The sequence below is a fragment of the Hemiscyllium ocellatum genome, chromosome 6 (assembly GCF_020745735.1).
Source record: "Hemiscyllium ocellatum isolate sHemOce1 chromosome 6, sHemOce1.pat.X.cur, whole genome shotgun sequence".
Classification (NCBI taxonomy): domain Eukaryota; kingdom Metazoa; phylum Chordata; class Chondrichthyes; order Orectolobiformes; family Hemiscylliidae; genus Hemiscyllium; species Hemiscyllium ocellatum.
The window spans coordinates 101,632,347-101,649,114 of NC_083406.1; the positions used below are offsets into that span (position 1 = coordinate 101,632,347).

Below are 16,768 nucleotides of genomic sequence, written 5' to 3' on the forward strand. Positions count from 1 at the left end.
TTTTAATTCAAAGGATTTCATCCCATCTTCAAATAATATTGGGGAAAACAATATAACACCCTCTTCAAGGAAGATTTGTTCTAACTGCCTACCATGCAGATATGCTGTTGAGTTTTCAACCATAAAAGTCCACAAAAATAATTTGTTACCATTACATATAAATGGGTTTTGATCCCATCAGTTCTGGTGATGATTTTGGTACTCAAAATATCTCCGTGCTCCCAGGATGAACTGAGCTAAAAAGCATTTAAGATTGGCATCCAGTACTAGCAAGGTTGTTAATTACAGTTCAACCTAATGATTTACTGGAGACCTAGTTGTGAAATCCTGCATTACAAATTACCATCACAATATGGGTGATTGGAAAAATTGTACTCAATTTTGGGAAAAGAGATTTTTCACCTTTAGCTCAGAAATCAGTTTACTGCAGTTTTAAGCTATCTCCTGTTGCTGCATATCAGCAATTAACAGCCCTAGATCAGATGCACCAGGAACTTTCCTCATTTCTGCTGTTCCAAAATTACCAGGTCAAAATTAATTCTAATTTTTCACAAGTGCACTAGAATTTGCAAACTTCTATAGCATACATATATACTTTATATTTTACATTATTTTATATTTCCATTCATAATTCATATTTCCTACAATAAATCTGCTTGAATGCAATCTTTTCTCAGAGTATTGCACCCAGCACATAACTTGTACACTGGGTTCAATTTCACTATACTCCCCTGGCTGAATATAATTCAGCATCTATTCTGCTAACTTATATTGAAAATATCCAAACTCTCTCGCATGCATACACACATTCATACCCCAACTAACTAGGTAATGCAAATTGCCTTGCCTCTTAAAAAGGACTTACCTGCTTCACGTAGAGAAATTGGACGTGGCCAGCCTTTTGGAAAAAGTCATGCGTACAGTACAACCTGTCCACAAATATAATCTACAATCATTTTAAAATATTTGGTCCTGCCCAATTTTCAGTATATTAGGGAAAATGGAATTTAGGTCAGACACATTATAAATTGTTTTCTCCAGCTAGGTATTCTGAAAAGAAATTAGAAAAATAGACCCTTCAAACTGGAAGTTTTCCATATTTCGAATGTGTTCACACTGTAAAAACTCTTCATAAGTAATAGGGAGAGAGCTCCTCCAGATGTGTCCTGATACTGAGGAGTTCCTGTGGACTGCTCACCAACTATGTTCAGTGGAGCTGTTTCAACATGAAATGGGGAGGAGTCTTTTGAGGTAGGGAAGACAGGGGTAGGAAAGGGGAAAAATACAGTGAAGATGATAAACAATACAAGTATTTCTTACCAGGCAAAAGATTTAAAATCCAAGTTTGGGTGGAGGGGAGCATTATAATGAAGATATTACCATAATTCTCATTTCAGAACATATGCAGTCCCAATGTTGCTAAGGTATAAACTCAGATTCAATTGCGAACATATTAGTCTGGGCCTATTCTTTATGAATATCACATTTCAGTGAAAACTGTATTACAAGTTTGTAATTATACTGGACAGCAGCTCTTCCTTTGATGACTCAAGAATGCAAACTGATCGGGGATTTACTTTTAAAGTCACAGTTTTGTTAGCACTGCACAGCAATTTATCCTTCTTCCTGTTACTTCTTTCTCAAAACTGGTGAAAAGAAAGAATTCTAAGATTGCTGGTGATTAGGAATTTAGGTAAATTTGGCTGAGGTCTCAGTAGTATACTGGAGCATAAAAGCAAACAAGTACTGGGCTAGTTTGCAGAAAACAAGGTGTTTGCTTGGTCACAGACTGGGAGTTATGATTAAGAAAGTTAAGAGAATAAATCAGAGTAAGCTATGATCTTCATTCAAAACGGATTGAGTCAACAAGTCTAACTTTTTTAAGCAATTGTGGACTGTGATGGTACATTGCTGCCAGAGCTGCAGTACTTTTTCAGAAGTTCTCATTTTCCAACCCCATAAGAACTTTTCTACAATTAATATGGTAACAACTGTAAAGTGATTTGATATATTTTACATAATAAATATAAAATTTGATGCAAAATACAAAATTCAGTTTGGTAAAGAATAAAATGACTTGAATTGAGTTTTCTACCCCAGGTTTACTTCAAAAGCAATGATTCTATTTGCAGTTAGGCATATCGCAGCACAGAAAGTAGTTTGAGATTATTAGTCATTTTCACCCTCAAGGTTGTATTTAAACAATGTGTACACAAATTACCATCTTTAACATGTGCAGAAGAGACATGGTCTAACTGAAGTTGGGCATGATCTTCACCTTGGAAAGCTTGCAGGGATGCAGAATTATTTATCCTCTATGGTTTTTAACAGTAGTTTTTTGAATTTGACTACTCTCTCATCTCAAGTATTTGCACAAACTAAATTCAAGTATTTTGATGAGCTTGTGAATATAAAATGAAGTTTGTTTTAACCTTTATTTTGTAACATCAAGTTTTTTTTAAGGAAATATAAAACATTATGAATTTGACAATTATCCATTACTAATACTAACTTGTTTCAGCATCCAATTTATCATTAGTGCACCCTACCTTTATATATACTCTACAGAAAAGTGACTTTCTACCTTCAAAAGACGACATCCACAACTTACTTTTGCCAACCCAAATTTAAACAAGACTTTTAAGTGGTGCCAGAAAAAAAACTAACAGAAGTCAAAACTTAAATAGCTGACCCATCATTCCCCAGGACTCTTCTGCACATTGCACTTCACAAAATGAATCAGTTCAATCAAGTTCTACAGTATAAAAGGGAAAAATGTGTTTATTTACTGAATGATGCAGAAGAAGCTTGGAAAGTTCTGCTCTCAGTGCCAGCATCGACTGGGAGGTCATAAGTACCCTCAGAGGCACCAGAAGTTGATGTCTGTGGCCAGCTCTGCCTCATCATGAATAAAGCTTGCACAGAGACAAAAAAGGGTGTTACAAAACAAACTGTTCTCAACATTTTTAACAGTGCAATGATTTATGAAGACTTAGATTAACATCCCCAGCAAACAATTTTCATCAGTAAGAGGTTAGCGGTGCTATTTTTCCTTGCAGCCCTCTGTCATGAAGTCATTTTTATTACTGCCCAAAGCTCTCAAACAGTTCTACTGCAAGTGTATACTATAAACAACTTAAGTAGGAAAAGAGCACTTCCTACCTCAAATATCCCATATTTCTTCTTTAACAGGATGAGTATACAACATATACATACAAATTATCTCCAGGTGTCAATGAAACAACTTCTCACTATTATTTAATTCAACCAATTAAAACCTAAAATTTGACATCCACAAGAAATTTGGATTTTTTTGGTTTAAATTTATGCAATGTGTTAGTAAAGGCTAAAATGGTTCCAATTATCTCTATAGAAAGGCCTTAAGTCCTCAAGCACTCACTGGAAGGCAATATTTAAAATGTTAGTCAAGTAGAATATGACTGTACTAAAGGAAACAAATATGTTCTGACACTGATGCAGAAGCATCTGGTCAGCCAGATGAAAGCAAAGAATTGCAAATTTTGGAAGTGTGAAATAACAGAAATTGCTGGAGAAACTTAGCAGGTATAGTAGCATCCATGGACAAAGTGTGGTTCAATTTTTTTCAATTCCCTTGTCCAGTTCATTAGCACCAGACATCACCTCTTCACTGTGGGCATGCAATCCCTTTACACATCATTCCAGGTGTCAGGGTTCTCCACTTCTTGCGAAGGCGGCCTGAACCACACTTCCCTGTCTGACTGAACTCATCCTCACTTTGAACAACTTCTCCTTTAATGCCTTTCACTTTCTTCAAATCAGAAGTGTGGCTGTGGTTACCAGTATAGGCCCAGTCATGCCTGTATCTTTGTGGGGCAAATAGAGCATTCCTTGTTTCAATTCTACTCTGGCCCATCCCTACTTTTTCTCCAGTATATCAATGACATCATTGTGCTGCTTCCCTCCATTGTTTGGAATTAAAAAACTTAACAATTTTGCTTCCAATTTCCACTCTACTCTCATCTTCATCTGATCCATTGACTCCTCCCTTCCTTGACATTGGTTTGTATTTCTTGGGATAGGCTAGCCACCAATATCCACTACAAACCCCTAGCTGGACACCCTGCTACCGGTAATGACACCATTCCATTCTCCAAGTTTTTGTTTCCACTGCAGTGGTTCAGATGATGCCAACTTTTGTGGGGTGTTATGCATTTTGGGATGGCAAATAAAGCAAGGAATATACAAAAAAAGGGAGAATATTGAGAGGGGTAGAGAAAAAGTGAAAGATCTTGGAGTATATGCTCATAGGTCCCTGTAGATAGAGGATGGGAAAAAATTCCAACTGTAAGAACTGCTCCTTTATGGAGGTATTTTAGGTGTTGGAGTGGATTTCCTTGAATTCCAGGAACAGTAATTACTGTTTATAAGCTGGTGCATTCTTTTGGAACTTTGGAGGAAAAAATAAAATGGCACTTTAAAAAGGAGAAAGAATGACAAAGGCAGAGGCCTCACAGTCAATGAATCAAACTAGAAAGAAACCTACACTGTTTGACACAGCAGTGAAACAGCACAGCTAGCACCTTTGCTATTTGAGTTCAAGTTTTGCTGGACATCAGAGTGCATCTAGGAAAAATTAATAAACAGTGAAATTAACAGCTGACCTTACAGGAACCAGTGGTGGGACAACTCATAGCATACGAGAAGCCAAACGCGTAGTTTTTAATTGTAACCTTCCTTAATCTTCCTTTGTAAATCTATAATAGTGAGTATAGTGTGTTCTTTTTTGATTGTATGTTTCATTAAGATCTGTCCCTTGATTAAATTTTAAAAATGTAAAACATAAGTACTAAGTTAGCCTGGAGCTGTATTTTTTTAGAACAGTAAGACTATGCTATTTTCTGGGTCTATAGATTGCTGAGGTGCAGAGATGGCCTTTAGTAGAGTGATGTGTTCTTCCTGTCAGATGTGGGATATTAGAGAGTGAGTTTCCATGTTACTGCCGATTATGATTAGATTAGATTAGATTCCCTACAGTACTGAAACAGGCCCTTCGGCCCAATCAGTCCACACCGACTCTCCGAAGAGTAACCCACCCAGATCCATTTTTCTCTGTCTAATGCACCTAACACTATGGGCAATTCAGCATGGCCAATTCACCTGACCCGCAAATCTTTGGACTGTGGGAGGAAACCTGAGCACCCGGAGGAAACTCAGGCAGACACCGGGAGAACGTGCAAGCTCCACACTGACAGTCGCCTGAGGCTGGAATTGAACCTGGGATCCTGGTGCTGTGAGGCAGCAGTACTAACCACTGAGCTACCATGCCACAGAGCACCGTATCTGCACTGTGTTTGGTTGTGAAGGCTATCAGATCACATGGATCTGTCGGAGTGCCAGTTAGAGGCAATGAGGAATTTACAGGAACTAGGGGACATGATGGATGGTAGTTATAGAAAGGGAGAAAAACCGCAGGTACAATCCCGTACATGGGTTACCTCCAGGAAAGGTAGGAGAGGAAGGCAGGTAGTGCAGGACTCTCCGGTGACCATCCCCATCTCAAAAAAGAACGCTGTCTTGAAAAACGTAGGGGCTGATGGGATTCTCAGTAGACTGTAGCACAAATAACAATTTCTGGTGTCAAGACTGGCTTTAGTGTAAAAAAAGGGTACATCAGGTTCCAAGCTATCATTTGTGATAGTGTACTCTATAGTCAGAGGCACAGACAGATGTTTCTGTGCCCAATAGCAAGAAATGACAATGGTGTGTTGTCTCCCTGGTGCCAAGATTAAGGATATCTCAGACGGAATGCAGCATATTCTCAAAGTAGAGAAGGATCAGCAGGAGGTCATTGTATACATTGGAACTAATGATATAGGAAGGGACAATGATGAGATTTTGAAAGAAGACATGAAATTAGGCAGGAATTTAAAAAGGAGGTCTTCCAGGGTAGTAATATCTGGATTACACCAGTGCAAAGAGCTAGTGAGGGTAGGAACAGGAGGATAGAGCAGATGAATGCGTGGTTGAGAAGCTGCTACAGGGAAGAAGGGTTCACATTTTTAAATCATTGGAATCTCTTCTGGGGTAGCAGTGAGCTGGTAAGAAGGATGGATTGCATCTGAATTGGAAGGGGATGAATATACTGGCAGGGAGATTTGCTAGTGCTGCTTGGGAGGATTTAAACTAGTAAGGTTGGGGGTGGGATCCAGGGAGATAGTGAGGAAAGAGATCAGTCTGAGACTTGTACAGTTGGAAAAAGGAGCAAGTCAAAACAATCAGGACAGGCAGGAACAAAGCAGAGAACAAAGTAGTACTGATAAATTAAACAGCATATATTTCAATGCAAGAGGTCTACCAGGAAAGCAGATGATTTTAGGGCATGGTTAGGAACACGGGACTGGGTTATCATAGCAATTAGAGACAAGGCTCAGGAAGGGATAGGAATGGCAGCTTAATGTTCCAGAATACAAATGCTATAGGAAAGATAGAGGGGGGAGTGGTGGCACTTTTGATTGGGGATAACATTATAGCAGTATGTCAGGAGGATATTCCTAGGAATATGCCAAGGGAGGTTACTTGGGTGGAACTGACGTATAGGAAAGGGATGATCATCTTATTGGGATTGTATCCAGACCCCAACAGTAAGCAAGAAATTGAGAAACAAATTTGTAAGGCAATCTCAATTATCCGTCAGAATCATAGGGTGGTTATGATAGGGGATTTTAACTTTCAAACGTAGACTGGGATTGCCATACTATTAAAGGCATGGATGGAGAAGAATTTGTTAAGTGTGGACAAGAAAACTTTTTGATTCACTATGTGGATGTACCTACTAAAGAATGTGCAAAACATGACTCACTCTTGGGAAATAAGGCAGGACAAGCTACCGAGGTGCCAGTGGGAGAGCACTTTGGGACAAGCGACCATAATTCTATTAGTTGTAAACAGTGATGCAAAAGGTTAGATCAGATCTAAAAGTTAAAGCTCTAAATTGGAGGAAGGCCAATTTTGATGGTTTAGGCAAAAACTTTCAAAAGTTGATTGCGGGTGAATGCTTGTTGCTAAAGGGATGCCTGGAAAATAGGATTCATTCATAAATGAGACAATGAGAGTCCAGAGGCAGTATGTTCCTGTTGGGGTGAAAGGCAAGGCTGGCAGGTGTAGGGAATGTGGAATGACTAGAGAAATTGAGATTTTGGTCAAGAAAAAGGAAGCATATGTTAGGTATAAATAGCAGAGATTGAGTGATTCCTAGAAAAGTATAAAGGCAGTAGGAGTAGACTTAAGGAAATCAGGGGGACAAAAAAAAAGAGGACGTGAGATAGCTTTGACAAATAGGGTTAAGAAGAATCCAAAGGATTTTATAAATACATTAAGGACAAAAGGATAACTAAGAAGCAAATAGGGCCCATCTGTGGAGCTGCAAGAGATAATAACAAGTATTTTGCATCAGTGTTTACTGTGGAGAAGGACATGGACGATATAGAATGGGGGGGAAATAGAAAGCATCTGGAATAATACCCAAATTATAAAGGTGGTGGTGCTGGATGTCTTAAAACACATAAAAGTGAACAAATCCCCAGGATTTGATCAGGTGTATCCCAGAACTCTCTGGGAAGCTAGGGAAGTGATTGCTGGGCCCCTTGCTGAGATATTTGTATCATTGATAGTCATATGTCAGGTGTCGGAACACTGGAGGTTGGCTAATGTGGTACCACTATTTGAGGAAGGTGGTGAGGAAAAGCCAGCGAACTATAGACCGGTGAGCCTAACGTCGGTGGTGGGCAAGTTGTTAGAAGGAATCCCGAGACACAGAATTTACATGTATTTGGAAAGGCAAGGACTGATTAGGGATAGTCAACATGGCTTTGTGTGAGAAATCATGTCACATTAACTTGATTGAGTTTTTTGAAGTAACAAAGATGATTGAACAGGGCAGCGTGGTGGACATGATCTATATGTACTTCAGCAAGGCATTGGACAAGGTTCCTCATGGTAGACTAGTTAGCAAGATTAGATTCAACGAGCCTTTTGGATACTGAACTGGCTCAAAGGTAGAAGACAGAGCATCTGAGGCCTGTGACCAGCAGTTGCCACAAGGATTGGTGCTGGGTCTACTGCATTTATATAAATGATTTGGGTGTGAACATAGCAGGTATAGTTAGTGACTTTGCAGATAACACCAAAATTGGAGGTGTAGTAGACAGTGAAGGAGGTTACTTCAAAGTACAATGGCATTTTGATCAGATGGGCCAATGGGCGAGAAGTGGCAGATGGAGTTTAATTTGGATAAAAGAAAGGCAAATCAGGGCAGAACGCATATACTTGAATGTCCTGGGAGTGTTGATGAACCAAGTGCAGGTTCACAGATCCTTGAAAGCGGAGTTGCAGCTAGATAGGATAGTGAAGGATGGTTTTCTTTATTGGTCAGAGCATAGGACTTAGGAGGTCATGTTGCGGCTGTACAGGACATTAGTTAGGCTACTTTTGCAATATTGTGTGCAATTTTGGTTTCCCTCCTATCGAAAGGAGGTTGTAAAACTTGAAAGGGTTCAGAAAAGATTCACAAGGATGTTGCCAGTGTTGGAGGATTTGTGCTGCAGGGAGAGGCTGAATAGGCTGGGGCTGTTTTCCCTGGAACTTCGGAGGCTGAGGTGGTGGGGGGGGGGGGGGTGACCTTATAGAAGTTTATAAAATAGACAAGTCTGTTCCCTGGAAGGGGGCAGTCCAGAACTAGAGGGCATAGGCTTAAGGTGAGGGGGGAACGACTTAAACGGCATCCAAGAGACAACCTATACACGCAGAGGGTGGTGCATGTATGAAATGAGCTGCCAGAGGAAGTGGTAGAAGCTCGAACAATTACAAATTTCAAAGGCATCTGGACAGGTATACGCATCGGAAGGGTTTAGTGGGATATGGGCCAAGTGCTGGTAATTGAGGCGAGATTAATTTAGAATATCTGGTTGACATGGACAAGTTGGATTGAAAGGTCGGTTTCTGTGCTGTATTCTCTGTGCCTGTTAGATAAAGTGGTAAAGGCCGCATATAGGATGCGTTCCTTCATTGAATGAGATATTGAACACAACAGCAGGGATGAGGCATTGATCAGGCAACAGCTGGTCGTGTACACAGACCTGGTCACCACATTACAGGATGTAAACAACTGCTCTAGACAGCATACAAACGCGATTTACAAGAATGTTCCCCAGCTGCAAGTATGGGGAAAGATTCTCTCCTGATATATTTCTGTGCCTTTAACTCATTTTCCTCCGTTAACACACTTCTTAAAGCCTCTCATCAAGCTTTTGATTTTCTGACCCAAGTCTCCGCATATGGTTTGGTGTAATTTGGTTTTATAGTACTTTTCTGGAGAGACTTGGGGGCTCTTCTGTATGTTAAATAAGTAATACAAATACCGGCTTCTTTTTATTTGTCATGAGATGTGGATAAAGAAATATAGACTGTTGTTGTTGGAAGAGACATCTCGCTTGACCAGGATCAGTAGGTCAGTGAGCACAGGGATGATAGATAAATGAGACTTGGTGTGAATTAAGACACGAGTTTCAGATCACCTGAAATTTATGGAGCGTGTACAAATGTGGGAGATTAGTTAGGGATCTGTTACTATATAGATTGCAAAGGAAACAAAAGCATTCAGTAGTAGATGAACTGAATCAGCATTAAGATGGCAATGCTGCAGAGGTGAAATAGGAATTGGTAGTTGAAGAGAAGATTTGGGTGGAGAATGAAAACAATGGTTCAGTCTTGCAAATATCAGACAATTTCTGCTCAGTTAACAGTGGGTGTTAACAGTGATGAAGGGCTTATGCTCGAAACGTCGAATTCTCTATTCCTGAGATGCTGCCTGGCCTGCTGTGCTTTGACCAGCAACACATTTGCAACAGTGGATGTCGCATAAATAGTCTCATGATTTACTTAAAGCAGAGGTGATGACAAGAGTTGAAGGTTACAGCGATGAGCTAGAGTGTGATTTGTGTAAACTATGCTGTACTTTTAGATGATACCACTTTAAGCAGCACGTTGACAATAGGAGGGCCCAACAATAGACCCTTGGAAGAGAAACTACTTCAAGTAATACTTTATTTCAAAGACTTACAGACAACAGGCCTTTTAATGGCAACTAATATTTCTAAGAGAAAGTGAGGACTGCAGATGCTGGAGATCAGAGCTGAAAATGTGTTGCTGGAAAAGCGCAGCAAGTCAGGCAGCATCCAAGGAGCAGGAGAATCGACGTTTCGGGCATGAGCCCTTCTTCAGCCCTCCTGAAGAAGGGCTCATGCCCGAAACGTCGATTCTCCTGCTCCTTGGATGCTGCCTGACCTGCTGCGCTTTTCCAGCAACACATTTTCAGCAACTAATATTTCTAAAATTGCAACAATAATTGCACTTTAAAAGCACTTAATTCACTGCAAAGCACTTCAATGGCTGTAATAACATAAATGTATTATATTCCTTTCAAAAAAAGGTTAGGCAACCTCAGATTTTTGCCAATATTTACCAGAAGTCCATTAATGTGAGAACAACTCATACGTTTGTTATCACCATATATTATGGAGAAGGCGCAAATTGTCAATGTATCTCCAAAACAAAGTTACTTTTAATTGCATGGACATTCACAAAGGAGAATGGGAACTATACCCCTAATACTGTAAATAGTAGAACACAAGTATTATTAATGAGCAAACTTACATTATTAAAACACTCTTCTACAAGATTTCTTTTGAAGAATGTGTCTCGTTGAGAAAAAGTATCAACGCTGGACAGTATCAATGTCAGTTTAGGGGAGGGGAACCACCTAATCATATCAATGAACAATTAATCCAGACACTCAGACAAAGTAAAGACAGGTGGTGGAATTTGAATCCAATACAGAAAATCTGGAATTAATACTCTAATGACGACCATGAATACATTGTCATTTGGCAGAAAAACGTATCTGGTTCACTAACATCCTTTTGAAAAGAAACTGCTTTCCTTACCTAGTCTAGCCTACATGTGACTCCAGATCCACATCAATGCTGTTGACTACACTCATCAATAGTGTTAACTACACTCTGGGTAATTAGGGATGGGCAATAAGCGCTAGCCTAGCCAGTGACACCCTTACCCCATGAATGAATTTTAAAAAGTATCAAGGATCAGTAATCCAACTGATTGGAGGTAATGAGTTCATGTAAGCATACATAGGTAATGACAGCCCAAATTCTTATAATCATATAGCTGAAAATAGTTCCAAACTATTAAACTGGATTATATTCAAATTCACAATGGATTTGAAAGAACAGTCCACGTAGCCAACTGCATCACTGGAAGAGAAAATAGCTTCTTAAACATCATACTTGCAAAACCTATTTGGAATATGTAATTTGATTATACCCTTAATCTGTTAACTGACTTGGACGTGATTGTGTTTCATTTGATTATTTAGGTGCATTAACATCATAACTACATAATTGTTTCATCTATTGAAATGACCCAGATTAATATCATTATTTTATCAAAAACTGATAGTTACATTCATATACTTTCCATTAACAGGAGTTTGATTTCATGGTCAACACTAGATCCATTGTTCAGCTTATAGAGCACAAAAGAAAAAATTAACAATTTAAAGAAACTCAAACAAAGACAATGAACGTAATCAGATTTAGGGCAGTTTTGTAGGCCACCAGATATCGGTACTTTAGTCTACACCAGAATGTACCTTTAATTGCCACATGAAAATCATACAGCATGACAGATGCAGTGAAGCTTACATACATTATTATTACTATGTCTGCACGTGGAACCCAATTACTGCAAATCTAATCTGCAACAAGACAGAAAACTGTGCTAAATTCCACCACACAATGTGCAAATAGAACATTCTTTTTCAAAAAGGTAGTTTGGGGGACAGCGGACCTGAATACTCCAGAATCGAGTTTGGATTATTGGCCCATATCAGAAAATACCTTTATGTATTTATGTACTATCAGGGATTTTGTAGAAATTCCAAGGACATTAACTCCTGACAGAACAAAAACAAATTAGTGGAAAAACTCAGCAGGTCTGGCAGCATCTACGGTGGCAAATCAGAGTTAACGTTTCAGGTCCAGCAACCTTTTCTCAGAACTGATGGTAGCTAAGAAATGTTGGTTTATAGGTTGGAACACTTCAACCCCATGGCATCAATGTGGATTTCACCAGTTTCCTCATTTCCCCTTCCTCCACCTCACTCCAGCTCCAACCTTCGAGCTCAGCACTGCCCTCATGACCAGTCCTATCTGCCTATCTTCCTTTCCACCTGTCCACTCCACCCTTCTCTCTGACCTATCACCTTCATCCCCACCCCCATTCACCCACTGTACTCTTTGCTTTCTTCTCCCACCCTCCTCTCTGACTTATCACCTCCATCCTCACCCCCATTCACCTAGTGTATTCTATGCTACTTTCACCCCACAGGCTCTACAGGCACCCTGCCACCTATTCCTGATGAAGGGCTTTTGCCCGAAACGTCGATTTTCCTGCTCCTTGGATGCTGCCTGATCTGCTGTGCTTTTCCAGTACCACTCTAATCTAGACAATGTTGGCTCATATGCAGGAGGCGGAGAAGAGAGTGGCAAAGAGCAAACAACAGGTAGAGATAAGAGTCCAAGGAGAGCAAAGAACAGTTCGACAAAGGAGTTGATAATGATCTGGCTCGGAGGGTGAACAACTATCCCCATTAACCATTAACAGCTTTTCACCCTTCGAGCCAGATCATTACTGACTCCTTTGGTTGTCCAATGATACTTCTCTCTCTTTGGGCTCTATACCTATTGTTTACTCCTTATCCTATCCCCCTACCCTACATTGTGCACATAACCAACATTTTCCTAGCTACCATTAGTTCTGAGGAAGGGTCCCGAAACAGGAATCTGATTTCTCTCCACAGATGCTGCCAGACCTGCTGCGCTTACCCAGCAATTTGTTTTTGTTTCCGATTTACAGTATCCGCAGTTGTTTTTTTTCAATCCTGCAAGAACAAATTGTTTTGGTAGTGCCAATAATAAAGCGGTTCTACTTAGCAGCATGAAGCTGGGAGATACATTGCATCAATATTTTATATTTAATAAAAGTCTAACTTTTTAAAATAAAATTCATTCATGCGATGATAGGCATCACTTGCTAGCATTTTTTGCCCATCTCTAATTGCCCTAAATAAAATGAGTGCCTCTGCAGTCCTTGGGTGAAAGGGCACCCACAATGCTGTTAGGATAGAGGTTCCAAGATGTTGACGTATCACTATTCAAATAATGGCAATGCAGTTCCAAGTCAGCATGGTGCGCGGTTTGGAGGTAAAATGTAACCTGGACTGAGACTACAATATTGTTATATCTGACCAAGTCCAATGAAGGGAAAACATTTTGGAGGATTATAGTATAAACCAAGAAATGGGAACATAATAAATAGCGATATCTTGAAAAATATCTATATTACAGAGGAGGAGATGCAGCACCTCGGATCAGGATCAGGTGTACCCTAGAACTCTGTGGGAAGTTGGTGAAGTGATTGTTGGGGCCCATACTGAGATACTTGTATTGTCGACAGCCACAAGCGAGGTGCTGGAAAACTGGAGGTTGGCTTAACATGGTGTCGCTATTTAGAAAGGTGGTATGGAAAAGTCAGGGAACTATAGAGTGGTGAGGCTGACATCAGTGGTGGGCAAGTTGTTGGAAGGGATCCTAAGAGACAGGATTTGCGCATATTTGGAAAGGCAAGGACAGATTAAGGATAGTCAACATGACTTTGTGCACAGGAAATCATCTCTCACTAACTTGATTGAGTTTTTTTTTGAAGCAACAAAGAGGGTTAACCAGAGCAGAGTGGTGGACGTGATCTACATAGACTTCAGTAAGGAATTTGAAGAGGTTCCTCATGACAGACTGATTTGCAATGTTAGATCTCATGAAATAGAGGGAGAACTAGCTATTTGGACACAGAATTGGCTCAAAAGTAGAAGACAGAAGGTGGTTGTAGAGGATTGCTTTTCAGACTGAAGGCCTGTGATCAGCAGTGTGCCACTAGGATTGGTGCTGGGTCCACTGCTTTTCATCATTAATATAAATGATCTGGAGTTAAACATAGGAGGCATGGCTAGTAAGTTTGTAGATGACATCAGAATTGGAGGTGCAGTGGACAGTGAAAAAGATTGCCTCAGAATACAACGGCATCTTGATCAGATGGGCCAGTGAGTCAAGGAGTGACAGATAGAGTTTAATTTAGATAAATGTGAGGTGCTTCTTTTCGGAAAGGCAAATCAGGGCAGGACTTATACAATTAATAGTAAGATTCTGGGGAGCGTTGCTGAGCAAAGACACCTTGGAGTACAGATTAAAGGTGAGTAGGGAAAGATTTAAAAAGGATCTAAGGAGCAACTTTTTCACACAGAGTGTGGTGCAGGTATGGAATGAGCTGCCAGGAGGTAGTGGTGGAGGCTAGAACAATTATAACATTTCAAAGGCGTCTGGATAGGTATTTGAATAGGAAGGGTTCAGAGATATGGGCTTAGAGCTGGCAAATGGGAATAGATTATTTTAGGATATCTGGTTAGGATGGATAATTTGGACTGTACGGTCTGTTTCTGCACTGTACATCTCTATGACTCTGTACAAGAATCATGTAGTTCTTAAAGCCTAAAGCAGACATATATGATGGTATAATTAGTCTTTACTCCTCAAATTCTCATAAACAATTCCCTTGAACTTAAGATTTCTCCTGTTTTTGTTCATTTCTGCTGTGAAATTTCTTTTCCTGTAAATAGCTGTCAAGCTCTTCTTCAGGGGTTTTGGGAAGCATCAGGTTTTGATATTGAACCAATAAAGTCCCTTTCCCAACAATTCACAATCATTTAAATTTGCATTTTCATATCTATTCAGGATACATGAATTACTAATGGATGATTTGCTATTTTAAGAACCACTTTCTTCAATGAATGCGATAATGACCAAACTGTTCAGATGTTCTGAATTGCAACACCACCAAGTATGTTCAGTTGCACTGCCAATTTTGGTCCTGGTTTCAAGATCGGTGTCTTCCTGTAAATTTTCTTTATGTTGGTAAAAGGTAATAATGAGTCATAGAGACGTACAGCATGGAAACAGACCTTTCAGTCCAACTCATCCATGCTGACCAAATATCCTAAACTAATCTAATGCCATTTGCCAGCACGTGGCTCATATCCCTAAAATGAAGATATAAAGAGCACTGCAAATGTCTTGAAAGAAAAGGAAGACTTGCACTTGTATTGTGCTTTTCACAAGCGCTGAACATTTCAAACCACTGCACAGCCAATCAAATACTTTTGAGGCATAATCGCTGTTGTAGATGTGGCAGCCAGTGTGCACAGCACATTACCACAAACAGCCATGTGAATGTGACCAGAATTTGCTTATTTTTATGAATAAGCATTAACCAAGACACCTGAGATAGCTTTCCTTTCCTCATCCTTGCTCAGCTTTGAATACTGCAATGAGAACTTTTGCATTTGTACTTGCAGTTAGATAGTCACATTGTAACCATTAATCTAAAGGATGGCAGCTCCGTCAATCCAACACTCCTTCAGTACTGCAGTAGTGTCAGCTTAGACTGTAATGCTGAGTTGGACTCAAACCCAGAAGCTTGCAACTCAAAATGCTACTCAACCTTGGTTAACATATGAATAAATTCATATCAATAAAATGAATGTGCTTGTAATGACAATCTGATAGGATTCAGATATCATATTACAATGTTGTGAAACCCATGGCAATTCCTCCTAGACCCCATACCTTTCTACATTTTTCAAACTGGTCACTGTGGCCCTTAACGTCAGATGGGGAAATTAAACCATTAATAAGAGACTAATGCTTATGGTTTTCATAGCACATATGAGAGTTACTAAAACATTTCTGCTTGAGCCACTATATAGATTGTCTGTACTTGTACTAGGAAAATGTGATTTAGATGTGGAAACTAATGAGGGAGACTGGGGTTGAAGGTTACAAAACAAGCAGCAAGCAATTCCTTTGACAGTCCATTTTACACATCAGTAGAAATGTTCTCTCACATCTAAAGTATAAAATGTAGATGTCATGCTTGAACAACTAATTTTCTTTTTTGGACAATGATAAAATTAGTTTGCCTATTTCATTAACTTCCATTGTATTCTCTGAATGAACTGAAAAGGTAAAGATTTACAATAAATGAATCCAAAGTTTGATTTATTCCTGAATGTTTGCTACAGCAATTTCAATATTAAAAAACAAATTTTTTTCCCTCTTTTCTCAGTTTTGCAATCATAGGATTCCCACTTCCCCAACTATCCCAAATCTTTGTTAGTTTCTTATCGTATGAATCCAACTTAAAACCCAAATATCAATTTGTCAAACCGGAAATAGCTGCATATGCTGAATAATAAGTGGTCAAGAAATTATAATTCATTATGTAGATTTATAATTCACAAGAATCAGTTTTAAAATACATTAAGCTCAAACAAAATAAACTGTGAAAGCCTACCTGGAGGATATCCAGGACTGCCACTAGCATACATATTAGCAGTATAGGCAGGAGCAGTAGTTGGATAACCTGCTGGATAACCTGGAAAGGAAACCGAAAGTAAAACTGATAGTCAACTAACAGTTAACACAAACAAAATGACAAAAAGGGGAAGTCTTTGTTTTCCAATCAAATACAATGCATCACTTAAGCATGCATTAGGTTACTTTCTACCTGAAAAAAATTTGCAGACTTGTGCCATTCTAACATC

General features: G+C 39.4%; 1 protein-coding gene across 5 annotated transcripts in view; it reads right to left on the reverse strand.

Moving 5' to 3' along the window:
• Positions 1 to 16,768, reverse strand: part of fam168a (family with sequence similarity 168 member A) — a 111,377-nt gene that overhangs the window by 38,064 nt on the left and 56,545 nt on the right. For 3 of the 5 annotated variants that reach the window (XM_060826202.1, XM_060826203.1, XM_060826201.1), the window contains exons 3-4: positions 16,519 to 16,599; positions 2,790 to 2,915 (exon numbers count right to left, since the gene is read on the reverse strand). In XM_060826202.1, coding sequence (XP_060682185.1) covers positions 2,790 to 2,915; positions 16,519 to 16,599 — 207 coding nt within the window. The remainder of the gene's footprint in view (positions 1 to 2,789; positions 2,916 to 16,518; positions 16,600 to 16,768) is intronic. The other 2 variants (XM_060826205.1, XM_060826204.1) reach the window with 1 other exon arrangement.